Here is an 18508-nt window from a genome sequence, read left to right as displayed (position 1 = left end):
GGGTCCTGAGCTCATCCCTTGGGACAGCACTTGCCCATCCAGTTTATAGGAGTCTATCACTATCAGGCATGTTTTCTAATCCTTTAATCATTCATGTGGCTCTTCCCTTTCCAGCTTATCAACATCCTTCTTGAATTGTGGACATCGGAACAGGACATAGTATTCCAGCAGCAGTCTCACCAGTGCCAAATACAGAGATAAAATAACCTCTCTACTCCTACTTGAGATTCCTCTCTTTATGCCTTCCAGGATTGCATTAGCTCCTTTGGCCAAAGTGTTGCACTGGGAACTCATGTTCAGCATATTATCCACCACAACCCCCAAATCTTTTTCAGAGTCTCTGCTTCCCAGGATGGAACCCCCCATCCTGTAAATATGGCTACATTTCTTTCTTAGATGGCTACATTTACATTTAGCCATATTAAAATGCATATTGTTTGCTTGCACTCAGTTTACCATGTAATCCGGATCGCTCTGTATCAGTGAACTGTCCTCTTCATTATTTACCACCCCACAATTTTTGTGTCATCTGCAAACTTTATAAGTGATGATTTTATGTAAGAATCATGGGGGGGGGGCACACCCTGGTGGGAAGTTCACAAGGGAGCGTGCACCCACCCCTCTGATGGCTTCTCTGTGGGACTCAGCAGAACCCCAGTCCTTTGAGGGTTTGATTTTTCTTCTAGCTGGGTGTGGTGGCGGGGGGTGCAGGGGGCCGCTCCCCTCCTGCCATGCATGCGCTCTGGGCTTCATGTATCAGTTCTTGTGACAGCAGTCATAGGCGCCAACTCCGTGTGTGCTCAGGGGCTCAAGCACCCACAGAAAAAAATAGGGGGTGCTCAGCACATACCAGCCACAGCTGTTTGGCAGGGCCACCGATCAGCTGTTGGCAGCTGGCAGGAGGCACTTGGGGAGGGTGGAGAGCAGTGAGCGGTGGGCAGGTGGGCTGGGGGTCTCAGGGTAGAGGGCGGAGCAGAGGCGGGAAGAAGCAGAGCAAGGCCAGGGCCTCAGGGGAAGGGGCGGTGTGGGGGCAGGGCCTTGGGGCAGAGTGGGGGTGGAGCACCCACCGGGAAAAATAAAAGTCAGCACCTGAGACAGCAGTTGTCTTTTGCGCGGATACCTCGGGGTAGCAATATGTATTAACAGCTACCTCAGGGTCTACCCGACAGCTCAGGGGGTGGTGGCTACCTTGCTGTGTAGTTTAATGCTACTGAACAGAAACCTCCACTCCTTTGCTAAGGAGAAGCCAACAGCTCTCCACTGGAGGAGCTTCCTTGCCTACAGAGGATGACTGGGTCAGAGAGAAGCAGACGCAGTGAATAGCTAGAGATGTCTGCCTCGGGCAACAACACAGCAGGGTGTGATAGAGGATGCTGGAATCTGATTCTCCTGTGGCAGAGTAACAAAGAGGAGGCAGTTTGTGCTGCAGGGGCTGGCATAGACCCGGTACTGGCTACTTGCGTCCGTGCTTCAATGACCCTTATTGAGCTTTGCAGGAGCATGCCCTAGCCATGCCCCCAGCCCACACCAGAATGCCTCCTGCACGTGGGGCCCCTGTGGGAACAGCACGGAGCTGGTGGAGCCGCCTCTGTACCTGGGCATAGGGGGCCTTATGCCTGCCATGTGGCCCCTTGGCACCAGACTAAAGGGAGTAAAAAGGCCAAAAGGGGCCCCTGGTGACTATTATCACACCATGCGAGCCCCCATAGATTAAACCACTAGGTGAGCTTGCAGTAGAAATATTGTCAGCGCTATATTTGTGAGTTGCCTACCATCTCCATATTGTTCTTAACTAAAATATTGCATCTTCCCTGCTTCCCTATCCTGGTTCTTATTCCTTCCTTATTCCTTCACTTCCTTTCCATCTCAGTGGAGACACCCAGAGTCCACAAAAATCCAGTTCAGCTTCTTCTCCTTCCAAAGACATGTACCCATATTCCCTTCCAGAGGGACACAGAAATCTAGGTTAAGTCCATCCCCTTACCAGGGCTAGACCCAGAATCCATCCCAAGAGGGCACAGAAATTCAGTCCTGGTTCTTCTCATCCTCCTTATTTCAAGTGGATTGACCAAAAGACCTAGGGAATCTTTTCCCAACATCAGAAACTGGTGTGTACTTCATTACTTAGCTGCTGTTATCATAAATGAAAAGCGTTAAATCCTGGACATGGAATTTTAAGCCTGATAGGAATGGATGCCATGTATATCACTAGCACAAGTCCCATACCTCACTCCACCCCACCTCCCAATATACATAAATACTAAAACTCTTAGTCTTTCTATAGTCCCATTTTCCTACTTCTAGAGCTCATGTGAAATCCTCTGAACATCAGCGTCTCCCCTCCAAGTCACTGAACCCTAGTGAATCAACACGCTCTTTAACTGGTGTCCTCAAATCAAAAGACTCCCTGGACAGGCTAATACTGCTGTGTTTCCAACACATTTAATGGAACTGATAACAGAGCTGTTAACAAACCATGGGGGTGAAAGACCAGAACACAAAAAGGAACACCCAGACATCCCTTGTGCCACTGCAGGTGAACAGAATGTGGTGTGAAAGGTGTCCAGCCATCACACTTCAGTCTCATGCAGATACTTCATGTGCTTGCAGGAGTGTTGTGTGGACATGTAGGTGCATGTTAATGAGTGTCTTTCTGGTTAGAGGTGTGTGAGCATACACTCATGCGTGGGTCTTCCTGATCAAAACCAACTGTTGTGCCCTAGAGTTCTGGGGTCTGGGTGGGAGCCAGAGGGGCTCGTCCTTTGAAGAGGGCACAGGGGTAACTCCGGGTAAGGCTTCCAGAAGCTGTGGGAGGAAAAGGGGGAAAAAAGAGGCTATTACTATTACAGCCACAGATCTTATCCATTTGCCAAACTCACCCAGGAGATAGTGGGGCCTGGTGGTGCCCACAGGGCACCTTACTGTTTTCCCTCTAAAATCAGTTTGTAAAATCTGTGTCATTCATAGTCACACAACAACAAACCAGTGTGCATAGCCCCAGCTTTCATGAGCAACCCTACACTAACAAAACCCTGATTATCCTAGAATACTCTATGGATGACTTGAGAACTGATTGCATTCTGCCATGAGGGTAACAGACAAGTGAAACCTGAATGAAAGATGAAGTGCTTGTCATTTAGACTGTTCAAAACTTTGATTTTCATTTATTTCAGTTTACACCTATTTAATTCAAATGCCTGACAGTTAAAAGAAAAACCCTTATGTGAAAAATTCAGCATTCCTGGCTCTTTAACAAGGATGGAGAAAGCTCCAAATCCACATCCTCTAAAGCGTCCTTCAACAAAAACAGGGACTACCAGACTTGCCATTCCTGAAATTTCTAAGCTAAAAAACAAGCAAAGGGAATAAACTTTGTTTGAGTTTGGGGCTTGTTGTTGCCTTGTTGGTTGGTGGTTTTTGACAAAAATCTTTGCAGGTCATCTTTATCCCACATAAAAGAAGCAAAAATGGGCACCCACAAAGCCCCTTTTCAACACTGGAGATACAGGGGCATTGTGTGGAAGGCGAAGGATGGGCATTTAGCTCATAAATTCAAGGTAAGGTTGGAAAACAGGAAGATTTCAGTCCTGCAGATAAAGTCTTTGTTGTTCTCATGTGGTTTTTGAAAATGAGTAAGGAAATTGGTCCAGAATAGCCTCCCCACCCCAACACACACATCTTCTGTAAATAAAAGCAGCCATCTGGTCTCTGAGGCTCATTTCATTTTCATGCTTCAACTAAGACACTGTACCATCACCATTGGAGCAGAGTGGCTTGCACTGGAGTACAGTGAATAGCACTCCAATGCCAGGACTAGCATTGAAGGACAATGGCGGTGAAAGCCACCAGAATGCAGTGAGTGGCCCTCGGAGCACAGAGACTGAGCACTTGGAGTGCATTTATTGCTACCAGAGCACAGTTGCCAGACACTGGAGTGTGGTGATCAGCATGCTGGGGATGTGGCTACACTGCAGCTGGAGGAGTAATTTCCAGCTTGCGCAGACATAGAGAAGCTGGCTTCGATCAAGCTAGTATGCTAAAAATAGCAGCGTAGCTGCGGCAGTGGGGGCTACAGCATGTACAATCCCATTGAGATGGCAGGCACACACTTGTGGCAGCTAGCCCATGCCACCATGGCTACCATTCTGTTTTCAGCACCCTAGCTCAATCAAGCCTTGTGTAGGTATGTCTACCCAAGCTGGAAATTCCACCCCCAGCTGCTGTGAAGGCATAGACCACTCATGCCTCCCCATACTAAAGGGGAGGACACATGACTGCCCCACGTCTCCTCTGCCCAACAACCCCCCCCATGCACCCCCGCCCTGTGCCCAGCCTGGGGCTGCTGCACTCTCCCTGCCCCTCCAGAGTTACCTGTGGGGGAGGAGGGGGCTCTGTCCTTCTCCCGCTGTGCCTCCCTCTGGCAGCCGGTCCCGGGCGGGGAATGGGAGGGAGCTGCTTCTCACGTGGCTGAATCTGGCTGCTCTGGGTCTAGGGTTGCCAGGTGTCCAGTTTTTGACCGGAAAACCCGATTGAAAAGGGACTCAGGTGGCTCTGGTCAGCACCGCTGACTGGGCTGTTAAAAGTCCGGTCGGTGCAGTGGGGCTAAGGCAGGCTCCCTGCCTGGCTCTCCGCAACGCCCGGGAAGCTGCCGGCATCTCCCTCTGGCTCCTAGATGGAAGGATGGCCCTGGGGGCTCCGCATGCTGCCCCCACCCCAAGCACTGGCTCTGCAGCTCCCATTGGCCAGGAACCGTGGCTGAGCCGCCTGGCTGCACCTCCGCATAGGAACCGGAGGGGGGACATGCTGCTGCTTCCAGGAGCTGCTTGACATAAGCGCCACCCGGAGCCTGCACCCCTGACGCCCTCCTACACCTCAACCCCCTGCCCCAGCCCTGAGCCCCCTCCCACGCTCCGATCCCCTCGGTCCCAGTCCGGAGCACCCTCATGCACCCCAAACTCCTCATCCCCAGCTCCACCCCAGAGCCTGCAGCCCCAGTCAGAGCCCTCACACTCCCCACACCCCAACCCCTGGCCCCAGCCTGGAGCCCTCTCCCACACCCTGAACTCCTCATTTCTGGCCCCACCCCAGAGCCCGCACCCCAAGCTGGAGCCCTCACCCCCTCCTGCACCCCAACTCCCTGAGCCAGTCCGGTGAAAGTGAGTGAGGATGGGGAGAGCGAGCGACAGAGGGAGGGGGGATGGAGTGATTTGGAGGCGGGGCCTCGAAGGAGGGGCGGGGCGGGGCAGGGGGTGGGACAAGGTTCTGTGCAAGTAGAAAGTTGGCAACCCTATCCAGTCACTGCCTCTGTGCAGCACAGCAGCTGCCTGAAAGAGCCTGGTTGGGGAGGCGGCAGCAGCAGGCCACCCCTTGCCCAGGCCCAGCTGCCAGGGACAGGGGCTGAACATGCTGGGGGCAGGTGCAGCAAGAGAAGGACAGAGCCCCTCTCTCGCCCCACCCGGCAGGCCAAGCAGAAATGGGGGGGGGGGCGCACTTGATCCCGCATGCCCTCCCCACACGTCACCTAGGGGTGTAGGTGTACCCTTAGTTACTGGCCATGGGAAACCAAAGGATAGCTATCGCAGTGCAGTGACTGGAATCAACATTCAGCGAGTGGCTACATGTAGCTCAGCCTGGAATTTAACCCTTAACCCTTTGGCTCAGAATTTCCAGCACAAATTATTCCAGCATCTTTTTTTGTTGACAAATCTCTCCCAGCTCCCTTTAGCCTGCACAGACCCCAGCAATTCTTCCTTTGCAGAGTGAGGAATGGGTGTGAGGAAGGATCTTAGGAAGACAGCGTGTTATTCCCATGCACCAGTGGCGGTAGTGAGGCAGGGAAGCCCAGTGCATTCCTGTAATGAGACTCATGCAGAGGGGAATCCATGACATGCGGCCACCACACTCATCTCCTCTCAGCCAACCCAGGAATGTTTTAAAATAATGGCTATTGGAACACGGGAGCCTTGGCCAAACCCTTTCAATCTGGCTGAGTTGAGTCTAGGTAGAAACAAGGGGGCAGATTCTGTGTTGTGCCTCACAGGCAGGACAGCCCAGGGAGAGCAGGCGCAAAGGTGGCTTTGAAACATCTTTGTGCCCCTCAAATCTTGTGCCAGCTGGGGCATGGTGCAGCCCCTAGTGTAAATTAGAGCAGCCCTCGGGCTATTCCAATTTACAGCAGCCTTACCCAGATCACCTGTGGCCTGTTCTACAGCTTGAAGCAGCCCAGAGTCTCCATGGTGCACAGTGCAATAGACCACCGTGCTCCTCACCCACAGCATCCCCCATGGCTGGGGCTGCAAGAGGGACAACATGGGGTTGACCTTACACTGCTCATGCACAGGGGGATTCTCCCCTCCACTGGCTGTGGTACCTTTACAGCACCTATATGTCACTAGGGTGACAATTCAGGGTACAGGGCAGGGGCCAGAATCAACCCCAAGCGTTTCTTGTAAGCTGTCAGTCTCTCTATTCCAAAGCCTGAGCTGACGTTTCTTTAATTCATCTTGGTGCGCAGCCCTACCCTAGAGATAGAAATGTTTCAGTTCTCCACCAGCCATGCATTTGTCTGGTGCCCTGGTGTCTGGCCTTAGCCTGTCCTCACTGACATCAGTGTAAGTCAGGAATAACCCCACTGAAGTCAACCGAGTCACACCGGAGTAAGGCAGTGTGAGGACAGAATCAGGCACACTGGGCCAAAGCTTGCCAGTGGCGACACCCATGCAATCCCACCAAAGTCCTGAATCTTACTGAATTCCCTGGAGTTGGTCTCTTGTGACTGAGGGCACAATTTGGCCTTGTGTGCTTTCTGGGAGCCACAGAGAATTCAAGAAACCCCACGGAGAAAGCCAGTGTTTGCATTCCCTGAAATTTCCCAAGCTCCCTTCAAAAGCATCCATACCTCACTCTCCTGCACTCTCCTCTGTATTCTTTATGGCCCTGACAGAGTCAGAAAATCTGTTTATTTTCTGCCCTGTTGTTTTGTTCCAGGTACCAAGGAAAATGACTTGACACCCTTCAAATTCCTTATAAGTGTCTCTCCTTGTTGTGTCTCCATTCGGCCTCAGCTTTACACCATTACTCAGTGTCATGCACCCTCCTCCCAAGACACTCTGCTTGGTCTAAGATTCCCTCAGATCTAGGGATACTGTAGCCTGGCTGTATAATGTTATGGTTAACTGAGGCTACCAGAGCCTGGAGTCAAACCTTTAAACCGGGTTCTTCAGGAAGATTCTGTTATGAACCTCCTTGGGGGAAATACACCCGACGCAGCACATCTCATGAGATTCTGATGAGGAAGTGTCCTGAAAATGCTGCAGTGTGGAAATATCACAACAGTCTTTGCAGCCTTTACTAACAGCATTACCTCAGCTGATTTATTTTGGGTAAGTAACAAGATCATTGGGTGATTTCCCTGAAACTGGGATTCCCCTCACGCCCCAAAGCCCAGCTCTACCTGGACCAATGTCTTGCTGACTGATGAAGTTAACTTTGATAGGAAGCTACCCAGTGGGAGTTAATGACACCAGCAGGTCACCTTTCTTTATTCCTACCTAGCAATTGGGTGCCTGTTTACACGGTGCCCAATCCCTAAAGACTGAGTGGAGGCTGCCAGGATTCATGCCATTTACCAAGTTTGCAAGGAATCAAAGCATGAGCAAACTGGCCAAGTATTGGGACACTTTAGCCCTCCCCTCCCCTAGGCAGAGTTAGTGCTAAGCTTTGCACAGCCAGTCCCATTAGCCATCGCCTCCAAGGCCCAGGCACGGAGGGAAGTGTTTCCTTCCGCGGGCAAGCGAGTACTTACATGGGGATCCCACACAGGGTGACGTGTGCCCACGTTAGAAGTGCCCTCACTTCATATACTCCCCTTCGCTTACATAGTCCATAAAAGACCCTGACAACTCAGCAAAATCTTCCAACACAAGACTGGTAGAGTCCTCACCCAGCAGGGCACTGTCAGGCCGGGGCGCCTTGGGGTGGGCAGAAGGAGGAGGAGGAGGGGCTGAGGCAGCTGTCTGGACAAAGGTAGGCATCGGACGATGGGGCACGGCCAGCTCCTCCCACTCATACAGCTCCTTCTCGGCCTCAGCCTCTGAGGAGGCGGGTCCCAGGACGTGGTGGAGGCTGGGTAAGCGGATGTCAAAGCGCAGGCCGAACTTAGCGAAGAGCTTATCGTTGAGGGCGTACAATTTCTCTGAGATGTCGTAGCCGAGGAAGGCCGAGAAGAGGCGGGCGATGTAGCGATCTTTTGCCAAGAGGAGGTAGAGCTTCCTCCTTGGCCAGGTGATATAACTGCAGTCCGTCTCTGCTGTCAACGTAACCTGCAGGGGGAGGAGCGGGGAAATGAGCACAATAAGCCACACTGAGAAGACTTTGGTTCCATCACTTTAAAGTGTGGTTCTGCTCTGAAAAGGAACCGTGGTCTCTTTTCCACCACAGAGCTGCTCCCTGTGTGTAGGAGAGTAGGAGCTGCTGAGTTTACAGACTAAATCGGGCTTTTATTGCTTTTCAGGCCTGTTTTCTCCATGCAGAACCAGTACGGCTCAGAGAGAGGGAGCTGCAGTCTGCTCCTTCCTGTGCATCATTAACACAACGGTTCAGTGAATTCCACTTGCAGAGCCAACCCTGCCACCCTCTCATCTTCAAATTATGCCCCCATTTGTACCTGTGCAATGCCACTGAAAAGACTAGGGTAGCACAGGTGGCATTGGGAGCCTTACTACTTTGCAGAACCGTTACCATTGGGGAGAATGATTGGTTTCAAGGGGGAGAGCTACATATAAAAAACGGTGGCTCCGTATTGCCCTTGCACAGCATTGTAATGGGCTTCCCCTCACTCGTTAGCTGGATGGCAGGTGTGTGTGGTTTCAGAGTGGCTGGGAAATGGAAAATGAAACAAAGCTTTCTTTTGGAGGGCAGCACCACCTGTCACCAGCTCGAGGGAAGGCAGGTGCTGCAGGCTGCATTCAAGTTTGCTAGATTGTTTTAGACAGTGGGGTCTCTCAACTCATTCCATTGGATACCCCTCAGGCCACCACCTCTGGGGTAGAACACAAGAGCTGTTTAACAGTGCACTGCAACACACCCCAGTTCAGGACAGCGAGGGAGAAAGGCTAGCGAATGCATTTGATACTGCGGGGGGGATTGCAGGAAGCAGAGCAAAATTATCTGAGTTGGAAGTTGGCCAGAACATTAGGGGTTTAACTTGGTTGTTGTTGCAGAAAGTTTGGGGTTTTTTAAAATCTTGCCCAGAGGAAAACAGGTCCTTTTTCGGGCTGTGGGATGGGGAAACATGTCAAAGGACCAAGCCTTCTTAGGCTGGAGCAAAGTGTGGCACGTCAAAGTGTAACTGAGACACAGCTATGTGAACAAGTGTTACAGCTGGGCCAAAATATCCTGGGGCCTCCCTGTGCGCTGCATACGCAGGGGTCTCCTTGGCCAGGAACCATGGCAGGGGCTGCTGGGAAGCCAAACAAGGCTGAGCTGCAGTGTGCGTCCTTGGGTTTGATATTTAATGCCACTGCCATGCAAGCAGCTGCCTTATGAAACATAGGAGGTAGAATATGAGAACTTCCCTGAGATGGGCTGTGAGTGAGTCAGGGTCATGCTGAAACTTAAAGGGATAGAGCCTCATTTTCCTAACAATCAGTTGAATCCCTCCTGAACCAGCACCTCTTTCTCTCACAATGCATGAAGTGAAATAGAGTAACAACACCCCCCCCCCAGGTCCTTACAGGGCAGACAGACAGACTCACTCTCTCTCTCTCTGCACCATCAGGCCCCATAGGTCAATGTTCTGGGTAAATACTGTAACTATGAAACCTGATCCAGTTCAGACTGCGAGCCAGCTGCTCTCTGAGTAGAAGACAAATCCAGGTCAGAATCCAGGCGGCAACCAAATCCTGTCACAGCTAATTAATCTTCTGCCATTCTCTATTCTGCACCAAATTGAAACAATTGAGCCCAACAGTGGAGGGGGAATTTAGGCAAGGAAATTCCCCCTCCCTCCCCTCAAGGAAGGCCCCAAATGGAAATGTCTGCTTTTATCCAAAATGTTTTTGGAGCAATCAACTATATCTGAAGAAATGAGGTTGGGGTCATCTGGGGAGTTACAGAGTGATTCACACCATGGGACTGAGCTGAGATTCAGAGAGGAGGGACTGACGGGTTAAATGGATTCAAAAACTGCATGTTGCAATATGTGGAGCTGGCTAAGCAAAAATAAACCCTTCCCCAGAAATTGCCCAATTAACTTTTCAGACCAGAAAGCACCACAGGCAGCTTTCCAGGACTACTGTCATCAAACCTGTCTTTCCCACCCTGAGTGAGACGCCACACTCATAGGGGACGGCATGGCCACTGTCTCCCTGCTCAGCTCACACATGCTGTGCTAAGAATTACCGGTAAGCTGCTACTGTAATCAGAAGTTCAGCAATAATATGGAAGGACTCCTCGTGCAATCTACCAACCATCAGTTTGTCAGATTCATTTTTCAAAGTAGCTTTAACAACCCTCTCACTCACAGTATGGGGACCACATTCAGGTCTGACCTCAGCAGGAAGCTGGCTTCAGTAGAGCTGCACCCATTTGCCGCAGATCTGAATTTGGCCCTCTCTGGGGAAAGGCGTTACTCTCTGCTGACCTTGATTACACTCCCAGGGAATTAGTAAAATCACTTCAGACATGTCCTTTCTGGCATATTCTAGGTTCTGGCCATTCATCTACTGACTGGAATCAGCCTACACCAGACTGCAGAGAGATGAACCTGTCCATCTACTTAATAACCTTCCTGCAGAATGGGAGGGACTCGATTCTATGGTGTTGATGGGATAGATGAAAACAAAAATCAATAGGTTTAATTGCTACAAATAACAATGAGTGATTCAGTCCCAGGAGAATCCCCCATGCCTTAAGGAGGATTGTTTGCAATTTGAAAGTACAGGAACTAGATTTGAATATAAAACATCCTCTTTCTCTCTCCCCACGCTTCCCTGCCTGAGAATCATCATCATCATCATCAAAAACTCAGATCTTTGAAAAATCAGCTATTTAAGTCTTTCCTGTCACTGTCATCCTTTCCCACAGCAGCAGCACACAATTCTGCAGTTCTTGTGAGGTTTCCCCTCTCATTGTGCAACACATTAATGCTGGTATTAAAAATCGCCATAATGGAAGCAAAATAGTGATCCATCTAGTCCAGTGGTTCTCAAACTTTTGTACTGGTGACCCCTTTCACACAGCAAGCCTCTGAGTGGGATCCCCCCTTATAAATTAAAAACACTTGTTTATATATTTAACACCATTATAAATGTGAGAGGTGGAGGTTGACAGCTCGCGACCACCCATGTAATAACCTCGCAAACCCCTGAGGGGTCCCAACCCCCAGTTTGAAAACCCCTGAGCTAGTCTAACATGCTGTCTCCCTGCCAATCAGAACCAGATCAACGATACTGCTAGTCTGGTATCCTATGGTCAACCACAGCCAATGCTGGGTGTTTCAGAGGAAGGCAGAAATATGATAATGCATCTGATCATGCAATGTTGTACTATAACATGGTGGAGATAGGGGAGGAATGTCTTCCAGACCTAGCTGCGTGAGCTGCTGAGAGCTCAAAGTCTGAGGATTAACAACGCTTCTCTGGCCCTCTCCACTACCTTCCATCTTGCTCCTCTCCACTCTCTCCTGCACATGTACAAAGCACTAAAGCCCAAGTCTGAGCAGTAGAGCTGCCAGGTGGTAGTGCTGAGTTACCTGGAACGTTCCCTCCTCGGAAGGTCGCAGTGACTCCCACTCTGGGGAGTCCAGGAACTGGTAGGGGAAGACATAGTGCAGGAACTGTCCATCCTGGCTCACTCTGACCCTAGACAGAGAACAGGAGAATGACGGGCTTAGGCCAGAAAAGGGCTGGTGGGTGAACCAGTGTAACCTGTACAGAATCTGCTCAAAGAAGCTACATGTACTCCATCCCTCTGTCAGTGCAGGATTGTTCCCTAGAGTATATTCGTCTGGTGTCTTCTCCAGTCTAGTTACAAATGTCCCAGTTAATGAAGCTTCTATCCCTTCTCTTGGGAAATTGTTAATAGGCTAATATCATAGATCTCACTGCCAGTATGTCTTTCCTGATACTCAGCCAACATTTTCCCTCTCTTAATGTCATCACATGACTCCTTTGGCCCATTCTAAACCATTCCTCCTATCCTGGGGGTTTCTCCTCTTCAGCTACTTGGAGATGGTTAGTATGACTGCCCCTCAGCCGTCATCAGGACAAACTCTTCGTACCAATTTCTTTTCACCTCTCCTTCCAGTCCACTGACCATTTTTGTTGCCTTTTCCTCAACTCCTTTCAACTTATCCACCTCTTTCCTACACCAATACCCAAAACTAAACCCAGGTGTAGTTGCATCAGGGCCGTATAGGAAGGATCTATGCCCCCATGCTCCATGGCGTGATGCCTCTATTTATAAAGCCCAAAATCATATTGGCTGTTGCTGCAGCCATATCACACAGCAAATTCATACTTTGCTGTCCACTATCATTCAGTTTCTTTTTGCCTCACTGCTTTCCATGTATCCCTTTCCCTTATTGCCACTGCAGCTGCCTAACAAAGTTAAGGTCAAACTTGTGACCAGCGCTGGTTCAAGCCTACAAAAGGGAGAAAGCCAGGTCTTGCAGTTAAGGCACAGGATTTGGAGTCTGGAGACCTGGGTTTTGTTCCTGGCTCTGCCATTGACTTGTGTGTGCTGGGGCAAGTCTCTTCCCTTCTCTATGCCTCAGTTTTCCCATCTGTACAATGGCCATAGTGATTCTGCTGTCTCCCAGGGTAGCTGGGAAGTTAAATTCATTCATGTTTGTAAAGTAGTTGGAGCTCTTGAGATTGAAGGAGACAGAGAAGGGCAAACTATTGTTATCTGAGCTTTCTAATATGAACTCTGTACTTTTGAGGTTCCCCTCTTGCTGCTTTTAGACTATTGCTAGTGTGGAACCCTGAAATAGCCTGCACAATAATGAAATAGTCAAGGCCCCTGCACTCCCTTTCTGTACAATAGCATGCAGAGTGGAACACAGTAATGCTCCATTGCAGCCTTTCCCCCATTCTCCTGCCCATCCCCACAGCCTGCAGGGATAGAAAGGGCTGGCATGGAGAGGCCAGACGAGGGAACTGGGGGTACAGCGCCAGACCTGTGGAGCACATGCAGCTGGGCTGAGACTCACCCTCCATGCTACCCCCACATCCATGGCAGTATGGCAGGACCAATAGCTTTGATATAATTAGCTAACTTCCTTCAGCAGCACTCTGATCCCATGAAGGGGAGTCACAGAGCACTCAATGGGAGGTAAGACAGTATTAACTCTCCACTGACTTTACCAGTAGGTTAGCTACAGTTTTGAAGCAGGCTGCTGGATGCAGATTGTTGGCAGGGGGACAGATATTTGGCAATACCCTCACTTAGCCACTTTCTCCCATTGCATTTTCTCTGTGGATTTGCTCCCCTTCACCTTGCACAGCAAGGGGCTGCAAGCAGGGCGGGGGGAGGAAGCATATGGGCCTTAGTCACTGACTTTTTCCTTATTCAAAGGGAGCACGTTATCTACCACACCCCAACCCCCCCTTAGCGTAACCTTAAACCAGAACCATTCCGCAGTTAAAATGGGAGACATGGTCTGAGCAAAGCCCTGGGAATTAGGATTCCTGGCTTCTAGTCACAGCTCAGCCACCACAGACCCCCCTATATGAACTAGGGCTTTGCCACTCTGTGCCTCAGCTTCCTGTGTAAAATGGGGGAGACGTTACATAAATACCTCACGGTGGGAGAGGGTGTAAAAATTGTTTACAAAGCAAGTAAAGATATAAAGAGCTGTACAAGCGCTAGGATTTTGACACACAGCTCAGACTATGAACAACAAGCTCCGTAGCATAAGGCGTCCTCTGAGCCCACAGTGATTAGGTTAGGTCTGTTCGATGAGCCAAGCAACTTATGAAAGCTTTAACAATCTTTGTTTGTGATGTGCTTTGAGATCCCCAAATGAAAGGTCTTAGCTAAGTGTAGAGTACTAAATATTATATTTGTTGTCTGATGAGCCTGCTATGCTCTGCAATTCCACCCAAGATGATGGAGGAAGGTGACAAACAGGAGGAGAAGGAAGAACTGCCCTTCACACATACACACCTACCTGTCCAGTAGGAAGAAATCATGGAAAGATTTGTGAATGGTTTGATTGTACGTGGGCTTAGTGTAGTGAACAAATAAAGAAAGAAATTGGTCCTGAACCCTTTGGAAGTCCTGAAATCCCCATCAGAGCAGCAGGGCAGGAGTTGGGACTGCAGCACCAGAGAAATGATCTGGTGAGTTACAGACAGCTGGAATGCCAAGCAATGTTCTCAGCCTACCCCAGCCAAGCTCACTACCTCACTCATGGGATTCTGGCAGGCCATTCTTGGAACTAAAAGTGGCTCCCATTGATTCTTTCCTTTCTCTTGATCTGTTTCATTTTGTGTTGCTGCAGAGTGGCTGGCAGTGGGAGGTAACATAGGCTATATCTACACAGCAATGTAAGCCTAGTGTCAGGGAACCCTGGGCTTGAGAGTCTACATTGCATTTTAACCCTAGGTTGTGAATTTTCTGACCCATGCTCGAACTTAGGGCTCTGGCATCCACCCTGCAGTGCACAGACCCGAATCAAAGTAAACATATCCCAAAGTGCCTAGCACCTCCCACATGTCAACACTCTAGCCCTAGGAATGTGGCTTACTGTGGGAAAACTCTACTGCTCACCCTGTTTCCTAACTGTGGCGGGGCTATTGATGCCCATAAGGAGCACACGAGTACATAAACTGCATGTTCAGCTCCCTTGGTGGCTCTCAGTAGAACGACAGCAGTTTGAGAGGGCCTTATACTGAACTACCATCTAATCTGAGAATTGGGCTCCCCACCTCTAGGCTGAGTCCCATGGCAGGACAATGCCCATGGGCACCTGCTCTGAGGATAACTAGGACATCAGTCTCCAGGGCTGTCAAAAGATTACAATGAAACTTTGCAATTCTTAATTTTTAGAATGGGCTGTTCAATGAAGGTGTTTTTGTTTGGTTGGTTTTTTTATTTATCTTTGTCTGTTTGTTTTTAAGTTTGACATAAAATGAAGGTATCACAGAACACACACACACACACACACCCTGGCTGGTGCCGGCTGCAGAGGGTGAAATGCATCCCCAGGGCTTGGGGTGTAGTGTGCTCCAGCACCTCTGGGATCCCTTATTCCTGCCCCTGCTGCACTGTGGGAGGCAGGGAGAAGGGATCCTCAGGAGGCTGTGGGGAAGTTTTGGAGCTGGCTCCCCGTCACCACCCTGCAGTGCACACTGCCGAGTGCCCTGCATACACAGCCCCAGGGAGTGCGGGGAGGAGGGTCCCAGGAGCAAGGGCCAGAGAACAGAGTGGGACCAAGCACCACCCTGCAGGGAGAGGAAGCAACAGAGCTCCCGGCTCAGCATGGCTGGGGGAGGGATGATCCCGAACATCCTGGCGAGCAGGAGCCTCCTCCTACCTGTCGGCTTTGCTCCCTGCTCCAGGCAAGCTCCACCGGAGTGGGAAGTGGGAGCGTGCTCAGCCAGGCAGTAATGACCCTTCCGACCACTGTGCTGGCTGTCTGCAGCACTGCTCCTCTGCTGCCAGGAACTCTGGGATAAATCCAGAGGACTTCCAGGACCCAAGTCAAGCCGAGGCCGTTTGCACACAGGAAAGCAATAGGGCTCAGACCCTAGGTCCCAGCTTACCATGGGCTCGGACTCTCCTGCCCTGGATCTGAGGTCTTGGTTAGCACATTTGCAATGTGGACGTAAAGTGGTGGTGGGTGGGGGGGTTGGTTTGAGCCCATGCTCAGACCCTGGCTTAAATTACTGTGTAGACATACCCATAGTGCTACTTTTGCTTTTCTATATTTTAATATTTTGAATTGAAAACTAGACATGCTGCTAAAACGACTTCTTTGCCCAAAGCAAGTAAACATCACAAAGTCCTTCCTCATTAATACAGTCACTGCACTACACTACCTAATCAGAGACTCAGGTAAATGGAGGAATACAGTTATGTGCCATGGTTCTCAAACTAAGGTCTGCGGATGTCCAGTGGTACATGGAACCCTTCTTGGTGGCCCACAGAATGAAGCAGCATTGATGGATTAGGGCAGCAGGGCTGCCAGATGAGGTGGGATCATCAAAGGATTTTTCTCTTACCAAACGGCCCAGTTGTAAACCACTGGCTTTGGGCATTGGGAGTGAGAGATGGAACCATTCCCTTCTAAGCTTTTGGCTGAGACAAACTGGTGAATTTCAGAGCAGTTCCTAGGAGACAGGCAACCATGTCACAAAAATTACCATCGTAAGTGGTACCCAAGAGACCACAGGATCAAAGAGGCCTCTCTGCCTTCCTCCAGCAAGCTGGTAAGGGAGAAGCTTCACTACCGCTGTCCAGGTTGTACCTGTTCTATCGATAGAGGCCTTCAGACTCCAGCGCTGTAAATCATCACCTCCCATCAGCACTAAGATTGCTTTAATAATGGCAGGGAAAGAGATTAAAATCCTCCCCACATATCCCCAGGAAGGCCGACCAGGCAAATTCATTGTTGCTAGCTCAATTCTACAAAACTATCCCTAAATATTAAGGTGGATCAACATTCCAGGGCTGGGAAATGTCTTGTCAGGAGAGGGAACAGCCTACCTGCCAGAGAGCAGCAGAGACAGGCGGTTGATGGGCGTCTTGCCCTCCACAGCATAGTTCTGGTCTCTGGCCAGTGACAGGACCTTCTCTTCGCAGCATTTCACAATCTCTTTGTAGACCTCAAAGGGCACCTGCAAGGGCTGGCAGAGGGTCTTGTAGAGGAGGTCAAACTCTTCCAAGAAGGTGTGCTTGTGGAGCCGGTATATCAGGTGAGCCAGCTGAAGTATGCAGGCCATGACCAGCAGCATATTCCAGATGAAGATGTCTAGTCCACAGGCATTCAGCCAGCCCCACAGAGCATAGCAGATGTAGCCAGTGGCCAGAAGGCTGAAGATATAGATGGAGCCAAAGATCCCACTTCCCCCCATGTAGCCTAGGAGGAGGATGCAATTGCCCAGGTGATAGGCTGCTCCCTCAACATTCTGCTTCCAGCCCTCGCATAAAGGGGGCTGAAAAAGTAGCTGGTCCCAAGGGGAGCTGTTTCTGCTCATCCTTCCCCTTTCCCCACCCTCCCAGCCGTCCTGCTTTACAAATGTATTGTCATATAAAAATTACAGAGACAGCTGTAATCGGAGCCACCTGGCAGCTCCTCTCCCTGGAGCTCACTGGTCCCACTGGACCGCCCTTCAGAGCAACATTTAAAAAATAACTTTAAACTCGTTCGTACCAACAAAACAAAACAAAAAAAAACAAGCTGGAGAATCCAAATGGCTTATTTTTCTCTTTGCTGTTGGTGAGGTGCACGGTCCTGCCAGATGGCTTCCCCCACTAACTGCCTTCAGGAGACGGAGCAGGGAAAGAGGTCCGAAGAGTTCAGTCACAGAGTAAGGAGAGGGATTCAGCTAGAGAACTCATCAGAGAATGGGATTGGAAAGAGCTCCTGTTGCTTTCACTCTCCCCAACCCTCCAGGAGTGAAAATAGAGACTGTGAGAGAGCAGCAGGGAGACAGAGAGGGAGGGGGGAGCAACGGGCACTTGTGTTGAATTTGGAATGTATATCACTTGGCAACGGAATGAAGAGAGACCCCAAATGGATAACCATGTTTGGAATTGAAATCCAAAGAGCAAAGCCAGTGAGGGGAACAGAGAACAGACTGGCACTGGCCACTTAACATAACTCAGAGAACTAGATAAGCCCAACACGGAGCTGAGAAAGGAGAAAAGTAGCTAGTTTATCACAGTGCATGTGTGTGTGTGTGTGGGGGGGTGCTTACACACTATTCCTCACTATTGTTTTGGGGCAAAGGAATGTCCATCATATTACAAAACCAGAAAGTCTACCTCCCTGCTGGGTGATAACTAATAGCAATGGGAGGAAGCTAGCAAAGGAAAACATAGTCAAGACATCAGGAAATGCTTTCTAGTGAGACCTGTCAGACTGTGGCATAGCCTCCTAGGGGACATGATGGCAACTCCATCATGTGGGACATTTAAACTTAGACTGGGCAGAGTACTCGAGCGTATAGTGTGCGCAATGATCCTGCTCTGAACACACTGCAAACATGAATGTGTGAGGGGTGAATTTCAGTGGAGGAGCCAATAGGATTTTCACACCTTTAACATGATGATGCTACAGGGCACAGGGGGATGGGGAACGTTAAGGGACTGCTTGGAAATGTGCAATGGACAAATTCTACCCTAGCATAGGATCCTCCCTCCCATCTCCAGCAGGCTGTGGGGAAGCTGTATTTCTATTCCACCAATAGGGTGCACTTGTCTACTGTGTGAGCAGGTCTTCTGTTTGGACCTATGTGATGGGGTATACAAACCCCACATTGGAGAGCAGGGGGTTAAG

General features: G+C 50.0%; 1 protein-coding gene across 4 annotated transcripts; it reads right to left on the bottom strand.

Annotated features, from left to right (window-relative positions):
- Positions 1–2719: 2719 nt before the first annotated feature.
- On the bottom strand, positions 2720–17204 carry POPDC2 (popeye domain containing 2). 4 transcript variants are annotated; one of them, XM_065423268.1, is made up of 4 exons: positions 16714–17204; positions 11753–11861; positions 7864–8321; positions 2720–2795 (listed from the first exon to the last, which is right to left on the bottom strand). In XM_065423268.1, exons 1-4 carry the CDS (start codon positions 17202–17204, stop codon positions 2720–2722), a joined length of 1134 nt encoding a protein of 377 aa, XP_065279340.1. The 4 variants fall into 4 exon arrangements, with proteins under 4 accessions (XP_065279340.1, XP_065279342.1, XP_065279341.1 ...); XM_065423270.1 differs by having other exon boundaries at positions 2720–2805; positions 7943–8321; XM_065423272.1 differs by lacking the exon at positions 2720–2795 and having other exon boundaries at positions 7903–7937; positions 8126–8321.
- Between the last annotated feature and the right edge of the window lie 1304 nt (positions 17205–18508).

The sequence above is a fragment of the Emys orbicularis genome, chromosome 1 (assembly GCF_028017835.1).
Source record: "Emys orbicularis isolate rEmyOrb1 chromosome 1, rEmyOrb1.hap1, whole genome shotgun sequence".
In the NCBI taxonomy this organism is placed as follows: domain Eukaryota; kingdom Metazoa; phylum Chordata; order Testudines; family Emydidae; genus Emys; species Emys orbicularis.
This window is presented reverse-complemented; position numbering and strand designations above follow the sequence as displayed.